Here is a 19,650-nt window from a genome sequence, read left to right as displayed (position 1 = left end):
TGGCGGAGGCAATCCCGGAGAAAATCAACTATCAAAAGGTGAGTACAAGAAAATAACAGGGTGAGAAAACCACTCAAACCCAAAGCCCCAATACACCCAATTTTCACTTTAACCTAAAAGGAGAATAATAACAAAAAAAGAAAAACCTCTCCTTTTATGGAGTTCTCACCTTTTCCTTTTCTCTCAAATTTTTGCTCACTCCTCTTGAGAGCACAGCAGCCCTCACTTCACCGTGTGGGTTCTTCTCTTTTTGTTCTCTACAATCCTTGTTTGCACACTTCTTCTTTTATAGTGGTTGAGGTCCGCACCTTTTCCTCTTCTTTCTTGTAGAGGAAGCAACCAAGGAAGGAAAGAATCCCCAACTTGGAAAAGTAATCAATAGGCGGTGCAATCTTTTCCTCTCCTACAAGTAATTGGTCAACACATAAATGACCAAATCCAAAAAAAACTTGTACAGGATTTTCCAACACTTAAAAAGGAAAAAGAACAAACAAGTGGGTCCACCGACTTGATTTTCAAGTCACCCAACCTTAACAATCTCCACCTTTACTTGAAACCCATCAAGTCTAGCAATCACCTCTCAGTATGCCTTCGCCCATTGCCCTCAAGGGCAATCATAATCCATAAGTGCCACTCAAGTCCAAGCGTCTATTGAACTTGAGCATGTGACATGGTTTAGATAGACCACCATGCTTTTCCACTAGTCCACTTGGCCACCTAGGTTTCTCTGATGACTCTTTCTTCCTATAGACCCATATGCACCATTTAGCCCTTTTTCTCTTGAGCAATCCTACCGACTCCCAAGCTTTACCTTTCTGTAGCAACTCCACCTCTTTCGGAATATCGTCCTGAACAAATAATGGATCTCTACTACCAGGCTCTTCTTTGTGCTGTGAATCTCCTGAAGATTCTTCGTCATCACCTTCATCTGTGAGTGAACGCTGTTCATCAAGCTCCACCTTCACGACTTGTTTTCCTTTCAGGCTGTCAGTCAGTGCTTCACCTTCTTGAGCTCTATCTGCACTTGACCTGTCCTTGTACACAGCCTGTTCATTAAAAGTAATTTTCCTACTTCTAATAATTTTCCGGTTTTGATCATCCCAAAACCCATGGCCAAAGGTTTCATTAACTCTATCTCTATTTGCAATCATATAGAGAGTATCTGTCTTGTATCCACGAGCCAAAATCCTGGCTCCAGTGCTAACTTTCCACCTACCACCATGAAAGCTAATAGCATGCCCTTCTTCATCTAGCTGTCCCATTGAAATCAAATTCTTCTTCAGTTCTGGAACATGTCTGACATTCTGCAGTTTCCATACCGAGTCACTGTGGACTCTAATGCGAACATCAGTCATGCCCACAATATCCAACGCCGATCTGTTAGCCAAGTAAACCTTTCCGAAATCTCCGGCAACATAGTTTTCGAGAAATTCACGGATTGCAATTGTATGGAAAGAAGCTCCTGAGTCCAAGACCCAAGAATTAAGAGGACTGTTGATAGAGAGAATTAGGACATCATATATTTCTTCTGTCACCACGTTTGCAGAGTCATTCACAATCTTCTTCCTTGGTTCCTTGCAATTCTTCTTAAAATGGCCAGTCTTGCCACAATTCCAACATTCTAGTTGGTCACCATATTCGAACTTGCTTCTATCTTTTCTAGATCTTGATCTACCTAGACCAGAGTTTCTACCGTTTCCTCTACCCCTTGTCTCGAGGTTTAAGACAGCATCAGAACATGAGGCTTCGGCTTCGCTAGAATCCCTTCTGCGCATCTCCTCATTTAGAATCAAATCCTGAATATCCTCATACTTGAGTTTACTCTTCCCTGCAGAACTGCTCATAGCCATTGTCATGGCCTCCCAACTGTTTGGCAAAGATGCTAGGACAATCAATGTGCGGATCTTATCATCAAAATCAATCTCCACGGAAGACAATTGATTTGTGATTGTATTTAATTCATTCAGATGCTGCGCCACCGATGCCCCTTCCGTCATCTTCAAGTTGAACAGTTTCTTCATCAGGTGCACCATGTTTTTAGCCGATGGCTTCTCGTACATGCTTGACAAGGCCGCCATTAGACTTGCTGTGGTCTTCTCCTTTACAAGGTTGTGCGCCACTGATTTTGACAACGATAACCTGATAACTGCTAGGGCCTTGCGATTAAGCAGAGCCCACTCGTCATCATACATGTCGTCAGGCTGTTTTCCTAAAAGCGGTTGATGGAGATCCTTCCCATAGAGTATATCTTCAATCTGCATCTTCCAATACCCAAAATCCGTGCCGTTGAACCTTTTGATTCCAATCTTTGCTTCTTCTACTACCATTGCTCCCACACGAACCAAAATTTGGCTCTAACCAGAACTTGGCTCTGATATCAGTTGTTTGGAAATTTTGTCCTATTTCCCTAGACCGGTGAGATGCAAAAAAATAAGAAGAATGCGGAAAAACAAAGATAAGCAATGACACACGACACCAGATTTAAGTGGTTCCCTCAAATTGAGGTACGTCCACTAGAGGAGGCAATCCCGGAGAAAATCAACTATCAAAAGGTGAGTATAAAAAAATAATAGGGTGAGAAAATCACTCAAACCCAAAGCCCCAATACACCCAATTCTCACTTTAGCCCAAAAGGAGAATAATAACAAAAAAGAAAAACCTCTCCTTTTATGGAGCTCTCACCTTTTCCTTTTCTCTCAAATTTTTGCTCACTCCTCTTGAGAACACAGCAGCCCTCACTTCACCGTGTGGCTCTTCTCTTTTTGTTCTCTACAATCCTTGTTTGCACACTTCTCCTTTTATAGTGGTTGAGGTCTGCACCTTTTCCTCTTCTTTCTTGTAGAGGAAGCAACCAAGGAAGGAAAGAATCCCCAACTTGGAAAAGTAATCAATAGGCGGTGCAATCTTTTCCTCTCCTACAAGTAATTGGTCAACACATAAATGACCAAATCCAAAAAACAACTTGTACAAGATTTTCCAACACTTGAAAAGGAAAAAGAACAAACAGGTGGGTCGACCGACTTGATTTTCCAGTCACCCAACCTTAACAGTTTTCAACTCCAACACTGCATTTTCCTTTAACATCCATCATAACACCATTTTTCATCTTCACTTTGGAGTTGAATGAGGTGTCTATCTCAATAAAAATTTCTTTCTCCGATATCATATGATTGCTATAGCTACTGTCTAAAAACCATGTATCATTCTTCTTCTCAGAAATATGTTGGCATGCATAGAATAAGCTTCTTTCACTTTCTTTCTCCTCAATGAAATTTGTTTGTTGATTGTTCTTCAATAATCTACAATCTTTTTGCAAGTGCCCAAACTTTTTGCAATGAAAACATTGTGGCTTTCTCTTGAACCAATAGTCTTTCTCAACATGACTACTCTTCTTGCAAATATTACTTCTTTGTGAAGAGCCTTTATCACTTGGCTATCTTTCATAACTTCCTCTACCTCTTCCTTCTTGGACTTATTCCTCTTCCTCTTACTCTAAAACTTTTACCTCCTCTAGATAAGTTCCATTTACTTTGTTCATGAGTTAATGCTTTCTTTTCATGATTTTTAGCATTAACACTGAGCTTAGATTGAAATGCACTCTCAATTGACTTTTCGAAGTGTCGATCCAACTTTTGCTCATGAGATTTCCATAAACCCAACAACTCTTGGACAACTAAACTAGAGAGGTCTTTAGTTTCTCCAATAATAGCCGCCATAGGATCAAATTTTTCAGGCAAGCTTATCAAAATTTTCTCAACAATTCTACAATCAATCATATCTTCGATCTCCATAAGCTTTCATTTGATTTACCAACTCTAAAAGTTTAGTGGAATAGTCTTTCACACTTTTATTTTCTTTCATTCTCATATATATTTTCAAAATATCTTTTAAGAGTTTGAAGTTTGATGGCTCTTATCTTTTTATCTCTTTAAAATTCTTCTTGTAGAATATCTCATGCCTCCTTAGCTCTTGTTACTCCCATAATCTTTGGAAAAATAGTTTTTGAGACTCCCCTTAATTTGAATCATTCCTAGAGCTCCAGCATCTTTGCTTATGTTCTTCTTCCAAGTCCTTTTGTTTAGCTTTAGTCAAACTTGATGTAGATTCAGGTATTTGATATCCCAATTCTACCATGTCCCATAAATTCGTAGAGACAAACAACGGATGTCTTCTCTATTTAATTAAAATAATCAATTTTTTTTTAGTAATTCTTATGATTTATTCCCATCTCTCTCTCTCTCTCTCTCTCTCTCTCTCTCTCTCTCTCTCTCTCTCTCTCTCTCTCTCTCTCTCTCTCTCTCTCTCTCTCTCTCTCTCTCTCTCTCTCTCTCTCTCTCTCTCTCTCTCTCTCTCTCTCTCTCTCTCTCTCTCTCATATTGTTTACATATCAAGTTAGTTTTTCCACAATCCTTATCTTAAACTAACACTTTAATATCAAATCCTATGACTTGGACAATCGGACATTAAATTAAGTTTTTCCTCATCCTCCTCCTTTTTTTCTTTTTCTTTTTTTTTTTCTTTTTCTTTCTTTTTTTTTTTTTTTTAAATGTTGATTTTATATGTTGTGTACATGGAATCCAATGACGAAGTACTGAAGTCGGATTAACCCGTGTTAAAAAAGGAAAAACAAATTAATGGCTATTATATTATGTCACGTGGTAAATTACATTTTTATTTTATTTTGTTGATTTGAAATTGCAATTAAATTTTTAATATATATATTTTTAAATCATAACCGATGGTGGTATCACATCAATAAAATGAAATAAAAGGTTAAACTATTAAAAAAAAAAAAGAAAAAAAAAGAAGAAGAAGGATTGTACACGTGCAGGCTTGATCTCTGATTAAAAAAAAAAAAAAAAATGGAAGGAAAAAAAACGCAGAAAATTACTCCAATATTTAAATACAATAAAAGTAGATAGCCTGTGCTCTCCTTTCATTGGTTGCTTGCGGCATTATTGCTTTCCTTGTGTGTGACTCACTGTATGAGTTGGAACGGGTCTCGGCAGCATCATCTGCTGCAGAATTCCCTCGTCAGCTTTCCACGAGTGATGAGGTGGAGATGTCCTTAACTTCCGGGAGTGCTGAGGTGGAGATATGCTTGCCTTTCTTAAGTTTTAGCCAATGTAATATATATCTATCTTTGAGTGACAATTTCAAGTCATAATTGGCTTGTTGAATCCACGTCCGGAAAACGCCATTCTTCTGTGCTGATTTTCTTTGGCTTCCGATACGTGCTTTGACTGGATTGCAGTTACTCAGTTGGTGCGTAATGCGCGGCACAGAAACCGTTAATTTCAGCTGACTCAGACTGAGCGCCACTATCTAAATCACAAATAATTGACTTTCTATCACGATCACATCTTACCATTTTACTTGTAGCCTTGAATTAGCCCCAGCGTTTATCTTAACACTGTTGCTAAATTAAACCACCTAGACTGCGACTTCTCCCAGATCGTGGCGTGCTTCATTTTGAATTGTCAACTTGACTATTATGAGTGAAAGAACATATACCTAAACTTTGGAAAAGCCAAGTACAATTTTACACAGTGGACAAATTCGATACGAACTGGACTTATAGGTCGAATTATGATTAACTTATAAAGTTTTATACTCATGTTCTGACACGACTTAAAAATTCAACACGAACTTCACATATTAGGATCGAGGAGTTTGACCTATTTTATTAAATAGGTTAGACTAAAATTACCCTTATATCATGCTTCAATACAACTCAATTCAATACAACTCAAATCGGACCCACAAACATAAATTATCACTCTAGCTGGCTAACAAATAATGCAAAACGTGAGTGATATATATATATATATATATATATATATATGGTTAACAGGCACAGTGACCCCATGACGCCAGGGGCTGCGCGCAAGATCTAGCTACACGTCGAGAAGATATTGGAACGCGTGGAAGTCATTGATTAGGACAATGCACATTTGTTATGTAGTGGCGTACCGATCGCTTTGGTCCCCCAAATGGGTCACACATTCACCGTATCAACATATGGTAATTTCAATGTTTCACGGCATTGACCTGCACCACTGTTTTCAGTTTGTTTCTTATAAGTAATAATACTAAGGGAAGTACTGTATATACAAATGCAATAGACAAATCCAGCCTTACATTATCAGATATCTCTCGCTCTTTCTCTTTCAACTTCACTCCTACAGGAACAAAGCACCATGGATCCCTCAAATAATGCAAGCCCAATAAGATCACGTCTGAAGGAGCTCGTGACAAGTACAGGAGGAGTTGCTGATTTAGAGATGCAAAGCATGGGTTCTGAAGAAGCAGATGGCAGCAGCTGGTCCTCTACTTCTGGTTCTTCGCGGTTGGAAAGTCATGAAGCATCGTCGTCTCTAAGGTTTGGTTCAGAAGTTTCAGAATCGTTGGGGACAACAGAAGAAGAAAATTACGTTGCATGCAAACATGTTGGTTGTGTGTCAAAGAGGGAGGGCGTTCTCTTGACATGGAGAGAGCTGTGGGTTACTGTGGCAGATGGGAAAAGAGGGCGCGCGCGCTTGCCGATACTTCAGGGGGTTACTGGGTATGCTGAACCCGGAGAGGTACTGGCTATCATGGGGCCTTCTGGCTCCGGCAAGTCAACTCTGTTGGATTCTTTGGCAGGTATATCCTTCATTTGGTGTTAAAATATCGCTTGCTTTATTCATCCCAAACTATTGGGCATCTTTGGACTTTTTTTCAAAAATAATCAACATCAAAACATTCTAACTTCTTTACTTTTTATATCACATCGATAATTTTTTATTATTATTCAAATAAAAAAAATTTAATATAGTACAAAACTTTTTAACTTTTTTATAAAAATTCTTTTTACTTTATATCACATCAATTACTTCTTACAAGTACTCAAAAAAAAAAAAAAATTCAACTCAACAATCTTTACAAAACACCATCATTAATTTTATATACCACATATATATCTCATAAAAATTATGTCTCAAGGTCTAATACTCGTTGGATTTTTTTTAACAAGAGTTATTAAATCCCTTCATATTACCTTTATGAGATATTTGTATGATATGCAACATTACTTTCCCTATGCTACATGGGGGATGGAAAACAATATATGGGATGTAATGCATGATCTCAAATGTTATTAGCTGTCTTGAAAGATTACATTATATTAGTAAGAATTAGTGATTGTAATCATTTAATTAATATCCCGAAACAAACATATATAGTCAAAGAAAAGGGCCCTTTTGCTATTGATAAGCAACTTATTGCAGGGAGGTTAAGTTCAAATACGCAGCAGACTGGGGAGATCTTGGTAAACGGAAACAAAGAAACACTTGCTTTTGGAACTTCGGTAAGAAAAAAGGGTCATCAAAACATTAACAGTGTGATTCTTTGCTGAAATTTGCCTCCTACGTTGCCCATAATTTCTCCACGGCCTTTGTGATAATGGTTTCTTTTATTTAATTTCCATGAAATAGGCGTATGTGACTCAAGATGACACCTTAATGACAACGCTAACAGTAAGGGAAGCTGTATACTACTCGGCACAGCTCCAACTGCCTGACTCAATGACAAGATCCGAGAAGAAGGAAAGGGCGGAGATGACTATAAGGGAGATGGGCTTGCAAGACTCCATGGATACAAGAATAGGAGGCTTGAGCGGTGGGCAAAAGAGGAGGGTGAGCATTTGTATTGAAATCTTGACGCGCCCGAAGCTCCTTTTCCTTGACGAGCCTACAAGTGGGCTGGACAGCGCAGCATCTTTCCATGTCATGAACCGCATCACCAAGCTAGCTCGTCAAGATGGAAGAACTGTTATTGCATCAATCCATCAACCGAGCAGTGAAGTTTTTGAGCTCTTCAGCAATCTCTGCCTCCTTTCCACTGGCATGACAGTCTATTTTGGCCCCGTTTCGATGGCAGAAGAGGTGCGTACTACAATTTCTTTTACCATATATACATGTAAAAATCAGTGTTATCTCATTAATTTATTTTGACATACCGAGTCCATCTTTTTCATTCGAACAAAAAAACATAAAGTATTATATAGTTAGTTGTTAAGATTTGGGTTGAGATTAAAATACGAGAATAAAAACAGAAGCAACAAAGTGAAAATAACACAAAAAATTTATAGGTGTGCATGATTCAGTGTTAAACACTCACATTTACCGGTATGAATTATTCTTTAAAGGTTATATTGTGCTTCATTAATTTATTTCAATATGATTCAAAGGTCTTTATTTATAGGAGTAGAAGTAAATACAAGTAATATTTAATTATAATTAATCCGTAACTGGATAATATTTCAATATCACTCTAACGGTGTTGATTGTATTGAAGACCAACTATCTCGAGAGTCCAAGTCAGCGACAACTCCCGAATGTCACGCTGTAACAGAAGATAGAACTATTTGAAGTTTGTCTTTTAAACTAGATTTTGACACAACTGTAGTGAATGAATTTTTCGACCAACATCTCCATGGCTTCATCCTCTGGTCAATATATAGTCAATCCGGTTCCTCTTCTAGCTACGTCCCATGACTTTTCCATCTCTGTGACTCTTACCTACTTTTACTCCCATGCCCCATCTTGTTTCCGTTAAACTTTGGCATGACAATTTCCTCCCCAGGAAAGCCCAATTGGCTCATTATTTACGAGGGCGGCCGGAAATTAAAGTTTATGGATACCTGGATCGTTCCATTCCAACCCCACCGAATTTATTCCTTCTTCAACCTCTCGAAATGGCGAAACATCTGGCCCATCGATCAATGCTGGATTCAACAGGATCAAGTCTTGCTCAGCACCATCATGTCTTCCTTGATAGAAATTGTACGTGCTTGCCCAGCTGTCTGGCTTTCTCTTGAGAGGATGTAAATATACCTCTCAATCTCGAGCACGAATTCTTCATATTCGCACTCAATTGGCCACATTGCGAAAGGCAAATCCTTCTGTCTCTTAATGCTTTCAGCGTGTCAATTGGTCTTTGTGACACTCTTGTCGCTGCCGGTCGGACAGCTTAGCTTCTTATATCGGATAAAATGAAAGAGTTTACAAGAACTCTGTATTTATACAGAGAAGAACTAAGCTATACTTTGAATAAAACAAACTAACTAATCTGTAACTATTCTATAACAAGAATCCTAACTAATTACAGCTCATGCTTAGCTCATCCTCGCATGTTACACGTGCTGAAACTCAGCTCTCTAATTACAGTTCATGCTCAACCTCGCATGTTACACGTACTGAAAAATGAGAATACAACTCAACTGCCAGCTATGCGCAGTAGATAACTGTAAAACCCCCCTTCAAGATGAAGCATAGATATTCAAAAGGTTCATTTTGGAAATAATGTCAGCAAAAGGTTGAAAACCAAGGGGTTTAGTAAAGATGTCAGCTAGTTGGTGTTGAGATTTAACATGTAAAGTTCGAATAACTCCCTTCTGAATCTGTTCCCGAACCAAATGGCAATCAATGTCGATGTGCTTTGTACGCTCATGAAATACGGGATTAGCTGCAATATGGAGTGCAGCTTGAGAATCACAGAATAAAAGTGCTGATTGAGAATGATCAATGTGAAAATCTTTGAGCAACGAACAAAGCCACATTATTTCACAACAAGCAACAGCCATGGCACGGTACTCTGCTTCTGCTGAAGAATGAGAGATGGTCTGCTGCTTTTTGGACTTCCAGGAAATTAGAGAATCACCAAGGAAAGTACAGAAACCAGTGACTGACCGCCTGGTATCAGGGCAGCCAGCCCAATCAGCATCACAAAAAACTTTGAGCTTGAAATATGAAGAAGCAGGAAAAAATAGTCCTTGACCAGGGGCTGCTTTAATATATCTGAGAACTCTATGTGCTGCATCCAAGTGAGGCTGACGAGGCTTGTCCATAAACTGACTTAGGACTTGAACAGAGAAAACCATATCAGGCTGAGTTATTGTGAGGTAGAGAAGTCGGCCAATCAAATGTCTATAGGATGTAGGATCAGAAATTAAAGGACCTTCATCTCGAGAAAGTCTGAGATTGGATTCCCTAGGAAAATTTACTGGTTTAGCAGCAAGAAGACCCGAATCTTCCAGGATTTCAAGTGCATACTTTCGTTGACAAATAGCTATGCTAGTAGATTTCCGAGCAATTTCTAATCCCAAAAAAAACTTCAAAGAACCAAGATCCTTGAGCTTGAACTGCTGATTAAGTAAATGAGTAAAGCTAGAAATGGCATCTGAATCATTACTAGCTAAAACAATATCATCTACATAGACTAGTAAAGCTATGAAAGATGATCCAACCATTCGGGTAAACAAACTATAATCACATTTAGATTGAGTGAAACCAAGACTTAACAAGGTAGTAGAAAATTTGGAGAACCACTGCCTTGAAGCTTGTTTTAATCCATAGAGTGATTTAGTTAAACAACAAACTTTAGACCCCCCCCCCTTTAGCAGCAAAACCGAGAGGAAGCTCCATAAACACCTCTTCATTCAACTCACCATGAAGAAAGGCATTATTGACATCTACTGATGTAGATGCCATTTTTTTGCTGCAGCAATAGCCAATAAACACCTGACTGTGGTCAACTTAGCCACGGATGAAAAAGTCTCATGGTAATCAAGACCTTCACTTTGAGTATATCCTTTAGCCACCAACCGGGCTTTGTACCTCTCAAGAGAACCATCAGCTTTGAGCTTCACCTTATAGACCCACTTGCATCCAATTGCATGCTTATTAGGTGGTAAATCTGTCAAAACCCAAGTGTTGTTTGCTTCAAGCGCATCAATCTCGGCTCTCATAGCATCTCACCAATGTGGAATTTTTACAGCTTGATGGTAAAAACGGGGCTCAAAATGAGATGAAACTGAAAGACTAAAAGATTTGTGTATAGGTGACAAATTATCATATGAAAGATAAGATGACAAGCTAAAAGGAATACTTGAAGAAGAATCTGCCCGTGATTGAGATGAAGAAGAGAATGGGAGAGAAGCATCAGCAAGTTGACAATGGTAATCCTGCAAGTAACTTGGTTGGAGATGAGGCCTGGTTGAGCGACGAATAACAGGCTGAATTGGAGATGGTGTAGAAGAGATAATAGGTTGAGTTGGAGTAGGACATGGAGAACAAACACCATGTTCAAAAGATGGAATTGTAAGTGGGATAACAGGTTGAGTGAAAGAAGAATCGTAGGGAGTAGTAGGAATACCCGTATGCAGATTAGATGAAGAAAAAAAAATTGAATTTGTGGCAAAAGGAAAAATAGTTTCATGAAAAACAACGTCTCGTTAGACAAAAAAAACTTTAAGAGAAATGTCATATAGTTTGTACCCTTTAACACCTTAAGGATAGCCAAAAAATATGCAAGCTCTAGCACGAGGGTCAAACTTAGATCGATTACGAGAAATGGTAGATGCATAACAAAGACATCCAAACACCCGTAAATGAGAATATTGAGGAGAAGTGGAATGAAGACATTCATAAGGTGTTTTGTTGGAAAGTAAAGGTGTCGGTGTACGATTGATAAGATAGGCAGCAGTTAAAATGCATTCACCCCAAAAAGATAATGGTAAATGGGATTGAAACCGAAGAGCACGAGCAACATTCAACAAATGTTGATGTTTGCGTTCGGCTACAGCATTCTGTTGTGGGGTTTCAACACATGTGTTTTGATGAATAATGCCTTTAGAAGAAAAAAAATCAACCATATTGAATTCGTTGCCATTATCAGATCGAAGACACTTAACTTTGACATTGAATTGTTTGAGATTTACTATGCATCAAATATACCCAAGTAAACCTACTAAGATCATCAACTATAGTAAGGAAATTTTTTGAACCATTTGATGAAAGAGAAGAAAAAGGTCCCCATATATCACAATGAATTAGTTCAAAAATTTGAGTAGAGTGAGTAGTGCTAACAGGAAAAGAAATTTTGTGTTGCTTTGCCAAAGGACAAATTGAGCAATCTTTATTAGAATGAGATGTACAATCACAAATTACATGCTTAAGCAAATTAAACCGTCAGTCAGATAAATGACCCATTCGAAAATGCCAAACATGTGCTGGAACTTTTATTGAAACAGAATTGAAAACAGAAGCAAAAGACACATACTTTATTGAAGATGCTAAAGGGGAAGATGCTGAACCATTGAAACTCTCCAAGTTATGCAGCAAATGATGCAAGCCAGCTTTCACTCTACCCATTCCAATCGTCCTCTAGCCGGACAGTTGCTGAATGAAACAAAATTCAGCAAAGAATATCAAACAACAATGAAAATTCTGAATCAACTTACTAACAGATATTAAGTTGAAAGAAAAAGATGAAACACACAATACAATGGTAAGAATCAAGGTTGCTGAAACACGGACAGTACCAATGTGTGTTACTTCAACATGATTACCATTAGGTAATCTAACTTGTTTTGAAACAATAGAAGTGACAGTAGACAAAAAAGAGATTGAACAAACCATATGATCGGTGGCACCCGTGTCAATAATCCATGGATATCGAACAGCATTTTTAACAGCAGTTTGAAAAAGAGATGTTGAAGAAAAAACAGAATGTTTATCTCCAAGATTTGTAGAGTTAAAACAAGAAAATTGATTTGTAATGTTACCTGCCATTTCAGAAAGCAAATGATCCTGATTATTAGGAATGACAGAGTTGGCAGGGGAGAGATCAGCAGGACATTTGGATCGAAGCATGGTTAATAGCTGCTGGCACTGCTCGGATGTGAGAGGTAATTGAGGCACATCAGAATCAGAAACTTGATTTGCAGATGAAATATTCTTGCCTCTGGTAAACTTATACCCCGGAGGATAACCATGCAGTTTGTAGCACTTCTTAACGGTATGACCAAGGAGGCCACAGTGAGTGCAAATAGGACGTTCTTTGCGATTATAGGATGGTTTAGATCCTTGAGAACGCAGCTGAGGAAAGGACTGAGTGTATTTCGTCACCATTGCTGCTGGATTGTGATTCATAGGAGCAAAAAATGAAGAGATCTCTCTGTGACGTTCCTCTTGCAGAACCATTGAAAAAATCTTATTGATTTGTGGTAGTGGATCAATAAGTAGGATCTGGCCTCTAATTTGTGCAAAAGAGTCGTTCAATCCCATCAGGAATTGAAACACATACTCTCGGTGCTGATATTCAAGAATAGTTCTTGAAGCACCGCAAGAACAAAGAGGAAAAGGTCGGTAATTATTTAGCTCATCCCAAAGTCCCTTGAGAGAGGTAAAATAAGAGCTTACCGATTGATTGTCCTGAGATAGAACAGATATGGATTTTTGCAGCTGAAAAATCCGTCGACCATTTTGTTGAGAAAATCGTTCCTTTATATCGTTCCACATTTCCTCAGCAGAATCGATATAGATGATGCTAGAAGCTATCTCTTGAGACACAGAGTTGAGGATCCATGATAGGACCATGTTGTTGCAGCGATTCCAGGAAAGAAATTATGCATCAGATTCATCTGGTTTTGGCAGGGATCCATCAATGAACCCTAATTTGTTCTTTGCAGATAGCGCCATTGACATTGATCGCTTCCAAGTATGATAATTGTTTCCAGCCAAAGGCTGCGAAACCAGCAAACTTCTTGGACTATCTCCATGATGGAGATAGTACGGATTTGAGAAATCTGTGCCAGATGATGCAAGGCTTGATGGAACATTTTCCATAATTGATTAAGAAGAATTCAAGAAAAGAAATCTCGAAGGATTAAGAACGAAGAAATACTAAGAACAAGGAAGAACAGAGAATAACAGAGTGTTTATCGCTCTGATACCATTTCGCAAGACAGAATGTAAGAGAATTGCGGAAAAACTTTATGTATTGGATAAAATGAAAGAGTTTACAAGAACTCTGTATTAATACTGAGAAGAACTAAGCTATACTTTGAATAAAACAAACTAACAAATATGTAACTATTCTATAACAAGAATCCTAACTAATTACAGCTCATGCTTAGCTCATCCTCGTATGTTACACGTGCTGAAACTCAGCTCTCTAATTACAGCTCATGCTCAACTTCGCATGTTACACGTACTGAAATGAGAATACAACTCAACTGCCAGCTATGCGCAGTAGATAACTGTAAAAGAAGATGCCAGCGTCCAAACGTTCTACCAACAACCGATCTCGTGGGGGTGGACGCACCGCCTCATGTAATCATGAGGGTAGTCAATCGTGTCCCTCCCCGATCGACATCTAATCAACAATAAAGGGGAAAATTCTGAAATAATTTCACAGCTGAAAAGAATAAAATACACATTTGACTCAAATGGTATTAATTTTCCTGGTCAATCGAAAAACTCAAATGTGTCTTAACTAAACTTTTTAGTTAGCATAAAACAAATTGCTCTGAATAAATTTTTGAATTGTAAATACCTGTATGATTTTTATGCAGTTTTTTGCTTCAAAAGGCTTCCCATGCCCAAGTTTGAGAAACCCATCTGATCACTACCTTAGAACTATCAACAAGGACTTTGATGCAGTAAGTATATATACTTTTCTCGTTACCATTCCCTATTCTTGAAATTAAGCAATCATCAGGGAAAACTCACGAGAGCCATTGGTTATGATCAACATTAGGACATCGAAAAAGGGTCTGATGGCACAACAAGCACCGAGGAAATCATTAATATTCTGGTGAAGTCATACAAGTCATCTGGGACATTCCAGCAAGTTCAACAGGTTCTATCTAAGATATCCCAACAGGTATACAAAAAATCTGGCATTCTCTTCTCAAAATCATGACACAAAAGAAAAAAGAAAAAGAAAGATTAAGATTGAAGGAGTAATAATGAGGCTGGTTTCTTTTTGTAGAAAGGAGGAACTTTGGAGAAGAAGGGAAGCCAAGCAAGCTTCCTTACCCAGTGCCTAGTTCTGACAAGGAGATCTTTTGTGAACATGTATCGTGATCTAGGCTATTATTGGCTTCGCCTCTCAATCTATATTGCATTGTGTTTATGTGTAGGGACTATATTCTATAACATTGGCTTCAATTTTGCCTCAATCCAGGTAATTTATATGAACTCTAATTGATCATTTGAAAATGATGATCCTCCATCTGGCCACCACATATTGATCTCTATATATTACTCGTAAATTTGTAGGCTAGAGGTTTAATGCTGATGTTTATTGCGGCCTTTCTCACTTTTATGGCAATTGGTGGATTCCCCTCTTTTGTGGAGGACATGAAGGTCAGTCATTTTGCTACTTATTCCTCACATACAATTTATAGCAATTGGATGTCCTTAATTAATTCTTAAACTATATCAGATATTTGGGCGAGAAAGATTAAATGGGCACTACGGCGTTGGCGCGTATGTGGTCGGAAACACATTATCTTCTATTCCTTACTTGCTTATCATCTCCTTAGTTCCTGGAGCAATAGCTTATTACCTTGTTCAAAAGAATTTCCAACACTTTGCCTTCTTCGCACTGCTACTCTTTGCATGCATGATGTTGGTCGAAAGCCTAATGATGATCGTCGCGAGTATAGTGCCAGATTTTCTCATGGGTATCATCACTGGCGCCGGAATACAAGGCGTGATGATGTTGGGTGGAGGTTTCTTCCGGCTACCGGACGATCTTCCTAAGCCTTTTTGGAGATACCCAATGTACTATATTTCATTCCATAAGTATGCAAACCAAGGATTCTACAAGAATGAGTTTGAAGGATCAACGTTCCATAATAACCAAGTAGGAGGGTCACCTACCATCACTGGTGACGATATCTTGCGAAATACTTGGCACGTAGAGATGGCTTACTCCAAGTGGATTGATCTTGTTATTTTGCTGGGAATGGTGGTATTATATAGGCTCATGTTTTGGGGAATTATAAAGACTGTCGAAAAGGTTAAGACGATTATTAAAGCTCTTGGAGTTGTGCCTCCCAAGCATTCGAAGCAGATCATAGAGAACTCCTCATCATCCGAAGCAAGGACGTAGTGTACGTCTGAAAGTTTTTGATGTTGATGAATTTTTTCTGTAGCTACCTTACCTTTCATTGAATTTATACACATATATACACAATATCGCTTATCTATCTACGTTTGAATTACAATAGTGTTGAAGCTAACAATAAATCTCATTCAAATTCAAATGACACCAAGAATCTCGGATCACATTTGAATTCGAAAGTCTGATTGTATACTCTCTCTTTTAGACATTCTGTAAACAACATTGCAACAGAACATATCTTGTATAACAAACATTCATCTTGTATTTACTATATATGTTAGTGAGAACCCATAGAGATGGGCAGCAAATCAAGTTAATTACATTAAGACTCTTGTATTGTTTACTCTTTTAGGGTATCAGAGTTTGTTCAAGACTAAATGTCTCTTCTACGATCCAAAGCTCATCATGTCAACCTCAAATACTACCTCCCCCATAACTGTCTCAAACTTGTAGAATTTTGTCAAGCTCACTAACAAAAACTAGTCGATATGGAAAATGGCCATTCATCCATACCTTCTTGGTAACAACATTTATTGTTTTGTTGATGATACCACCCCACCTTCCAAAACCATTCCATCAACCAACCATCACTACTGCTGAAGCACCACCAAGAATCACTAATTCAGAATATCAACCATGGTGCCAACAAGACCAAATGGTTCTCAGTCTATTGGTCATACTCTCTCGGAATTAGTTATCTCCAATATCATTGGCTGTAAAACATCTCGGGAGCTCTGGTTATCCCTTGAAAAAATGTACAAGGTAGAGTCTTCCACTCGTGTAATGTAATTAAATGCATTTCTAATTAGCAACTATGAAAAAATGGAGTACTTTCATTGTTGAATACTTTCAGTAACTCAAGAACCTTAGTGATACGTTGGCAGCAGTTGGCCAACCTATCATTGAATTTCAATCAATTTCTTTCTTGCTTACAGGTTTGGGTACCAAATATGACCCTTTTGTAACCTCAATCACCACCAGGGTGGATTCATTATCCATAGATGGTATTTATGGTCATCTTCTCACCTAGGAGATGCATTTGGAACACAATCAACCATCTCCTGATTTATCTCAATCTTCCGCCAATTTATCCGCACGTGGCCCTACCCCTCGAGGCAGAGGTACTCCATCATACAGCAGGGGACGTGGATCTTCATATGGAGGCAGAAACTCTCGTGGCCGTGCAAACTGATCCAATCTCAGAAGCTGTGGCTATTCTAACTCTACTTTTTCAGGAACAAATCGTCCATTCTGCCAAGTATATGACAGGATTGGACACACTACAAAAACCTATTATCTAAGGTTTAATCATGCTTTTTAGAATGAGACTTCCAACTCTCCACAAGCTTACTATTCCTCCCCTGCCATCTCTCAGGACGAGAACTGATACCCTAACACTAGTGTAATGCACCATCTCATAAATGACATGCATAACTTAACTATATCAGCAGAGGGATATGGTGGACAGCATCAGATTCGAGTTGGAAATGGGACAAGTTTGAATATCAGCCACATTGGTTTTGCTTTACTCCCTTCTTCCCGTCGTACATTTCTTTAACAGAAACTTATTCATGTTCCTAACATCTGTAAAAATCTCATATCTGTTAGTAAATTTGCTGAAGATAATTCAGTCTTTTTTGAATTCTATTCTTCTCATTTTGTGATTAACGATTGCAAAACTCGGAGCCCTCATCATCAAGGACCACTTAGCAATGGTTTCTATCGGTTCCATCCACCCACTATAACTATGTCTACTCCTTAAGCAATGGTTCGTGAAAGAACATGTCAAGCTCATTGGCATCGTCACTTGGTTCATTCTGCTTTTCGTACGATTCATCGAATTCTATCTCAGTTTGGTCTTCTAGTTTCATCAAATAAATCGGCAATCTTGTGTTCTACATGTCTGTAGTCCAAGAGCCATCAACTTACATTTCCTTCTTCAAATTATGTTTCGTCTAAATCTTTGGAATTAATTTTCTCGGATGTATGGGGTCCTTCTCCAACAACTTCATTTCATGGGAATAAATATAATGTTTCCTTTTGTTGATTTTTTTAGTCGCTTTACATGGTTATATCGTATCCAATGCAAATCTTATGTATACTCTGTGCTCATAAGATTCCAAGCCATGGTTGAGAGAATGTTTAGTCAAAAAATAAAAACAATTCAAACAAATTGGGGAGGGGAGTACTAACGACTTCATAACTTCTTTAATCAACATGGAATACTTCAAAGACTTTCATGCCCACACACTCACCAAAAAAATGGTTGTGTAGAAAGGAAACACAGGCACATAATAGAAACTTGAAACCTCTTTGGCATTACTTGCAGAAGCTCAATCCCCAAACTTTTTTGGGATGAAGCATGCCAAACTTCTTGTTATTTGATTATTCGCATGCCTACACCCATTTTAGGCAACATTTCACCTTTTGAAAAATTAAATAAAAAACCTCCAGATTATAATTTTTTGTGAATCTTTGGGTGTGCATGTTTTTCCCATCTCAGATCTTATAACCATCATAAATATGAGTTGAGATCCAAAGAGTGTGTGTTCTTGGGCTGTTGGTACGTGTCTCAACGACACGATACTTGGATTTTAAATTTATATGTTTTACCACTCGCAATAGTACGAATCAATTGTACTATAGTAAGGGTGATCAAACCACAGAGATTATTGGTTGTTTTGCGTAATAGGATATTTAAAGGAACGTATCTAACTTAACTTAAGAGTAAAAATAAAAGTAAAGGTTGTAGAATTGAAGCTACAATAATAAGGTGAAGAAATGAAAGTGGAAAATGAAAACAAACTTAAAAGAAAACTTAGGGTATTGATCTTGTCCAATCCTCAACCAATATAATGCTTAAAGTCTATATGGATCTTCCTAACATGCATGATATGAGCGCGTAATGGGCGTCAACCATTAAGACGACCTCGACATGAAAACACTTTAGTTAAGACGTCATCATAAAGAACCTAGTTTTACATTAATCAACTCCACGTAAAGATTAAACTATAATTGAAAAACATTTACTCTACCAAAGGTGTGGAGTGACTAATGCTCCCTAGCTTACTACTCTATAACACATCCTAATAAGCATACACAACACATGAATACCCTTTTTAGGCCACAATGATAAGGTATCTTAGTTTCACACCAGTCTATTCCATGTAAAGATTAAACTACAATGGTATGAAATGACCGGTGCTCCCTAACATACCCTATAAGGTAACTTTAATAAGTAAACAAATATCATGTCAAATAGAACCATTGCAAAAGACATCGTTCTCTTTCAAGAACATTGATTTTACTCATGAATCCAATAAAACTCATAGACAAGCAAATCCCTTTTTTATGAATAAATAGATTGGAATCTTGAAGACAACCTTTTAGCATGGGTTTTGCAGTCCTCTAGCCCTTAACAATCATCAAACACATCTAGAAAATCCTAAGAACATCAAGAACGCTTCATGGTTTTTATAAAAGATTTTGATCAAACCCTAAGAACTAATTTAGCTAGACATAAAGTAAACTAATTTAAGCATGAAATCAAAGGAAAGCAATAAAGAAAACAAGATTTAAATAAACTAAGAACACTGTATTTAAAGTATGGAATTCGAATTACAAAAGGAAATGAAAAACATTAAAATTAACTAAGATACACCTGAGACAATCGAAGCTCCCAAAAGATGCATG

The 19,650-nt window shown here is 37.9% G+C and overlaps 2 protein-coding genes across 2 annotated transcripts; one reads left to right on the top strand and one right to left on the bottom strand.

The window, feature by feature from the left end:
* Positions 1 to 6,130: 6,130 nt before the first annotated feature.
* On the top strand, positions 6,131 to 16,225 carry LOC133857245 (ABC transporter G family member 1-like). Its single transcript, XM_062292439.1, has 8 exons — positions 6,131 to 6,645; positions 7,269 to 7,348; positions 7,476 to 7,925; positions 14,399 to 14,485; positions 14,584 to 14,709; positions 14,818 to 15,012; positions 15,108 to 15,194; positions 15,274 to 16,225. The coding sequence occupies exons 1-8, from the start codon at positions 6,201 to 6,203 to the stop codon at positions 15,943 to 15,945; spliced, it is 2,142 nt and encodes a 713-aa protein (XP_062148423.1). The 5' UTR covers positions 6,131 to 6,200; the 3' UTR covers positions 15,946 to 16,225.
* Positions 11,744 to 14,088, bottom strand: LOC133857246 (uncharacterized). The gene is made up of 2 exons (XM_062292440.1): positions 12,608 to 14,088; positions 11,744 to 12,221 (listed from the first exon to the last, which is right to left on the bottom strand). The coding sequence occupies exons 1-2, from the start codon at positions 13,419 to 13,421 to the stop codon at positions 12,187 to 12,189; spliced, it is 849 nt and encodes a 282-aa protein (XP_062148424.1). The 5' UTR covers positions 13,422 to 14,088; the 3' UTR covers positions 11,744 to 12,186.
* Positions 16,226 to 19,650: the final 3,425 nt, after the last annotated feature.

Source organism: Alnus glutinosa, chromosome 14 (assembly GCF_958979055.1).
Source record: "Alnus glutinosa chromosome 14, dhAlnGlut1.1, whole genome shotgun sequence".
NCBI lineage: Eukaryota > Viridiplantae > Streptophyta > Magnoliopsida > Fagales > Betulaceae > Alnus > Alnus glutinosa.
Note: the sequence above shows the minus strand (reverse complement) of the source record. Positions and strands in the feature narration are given on the sequence as shown.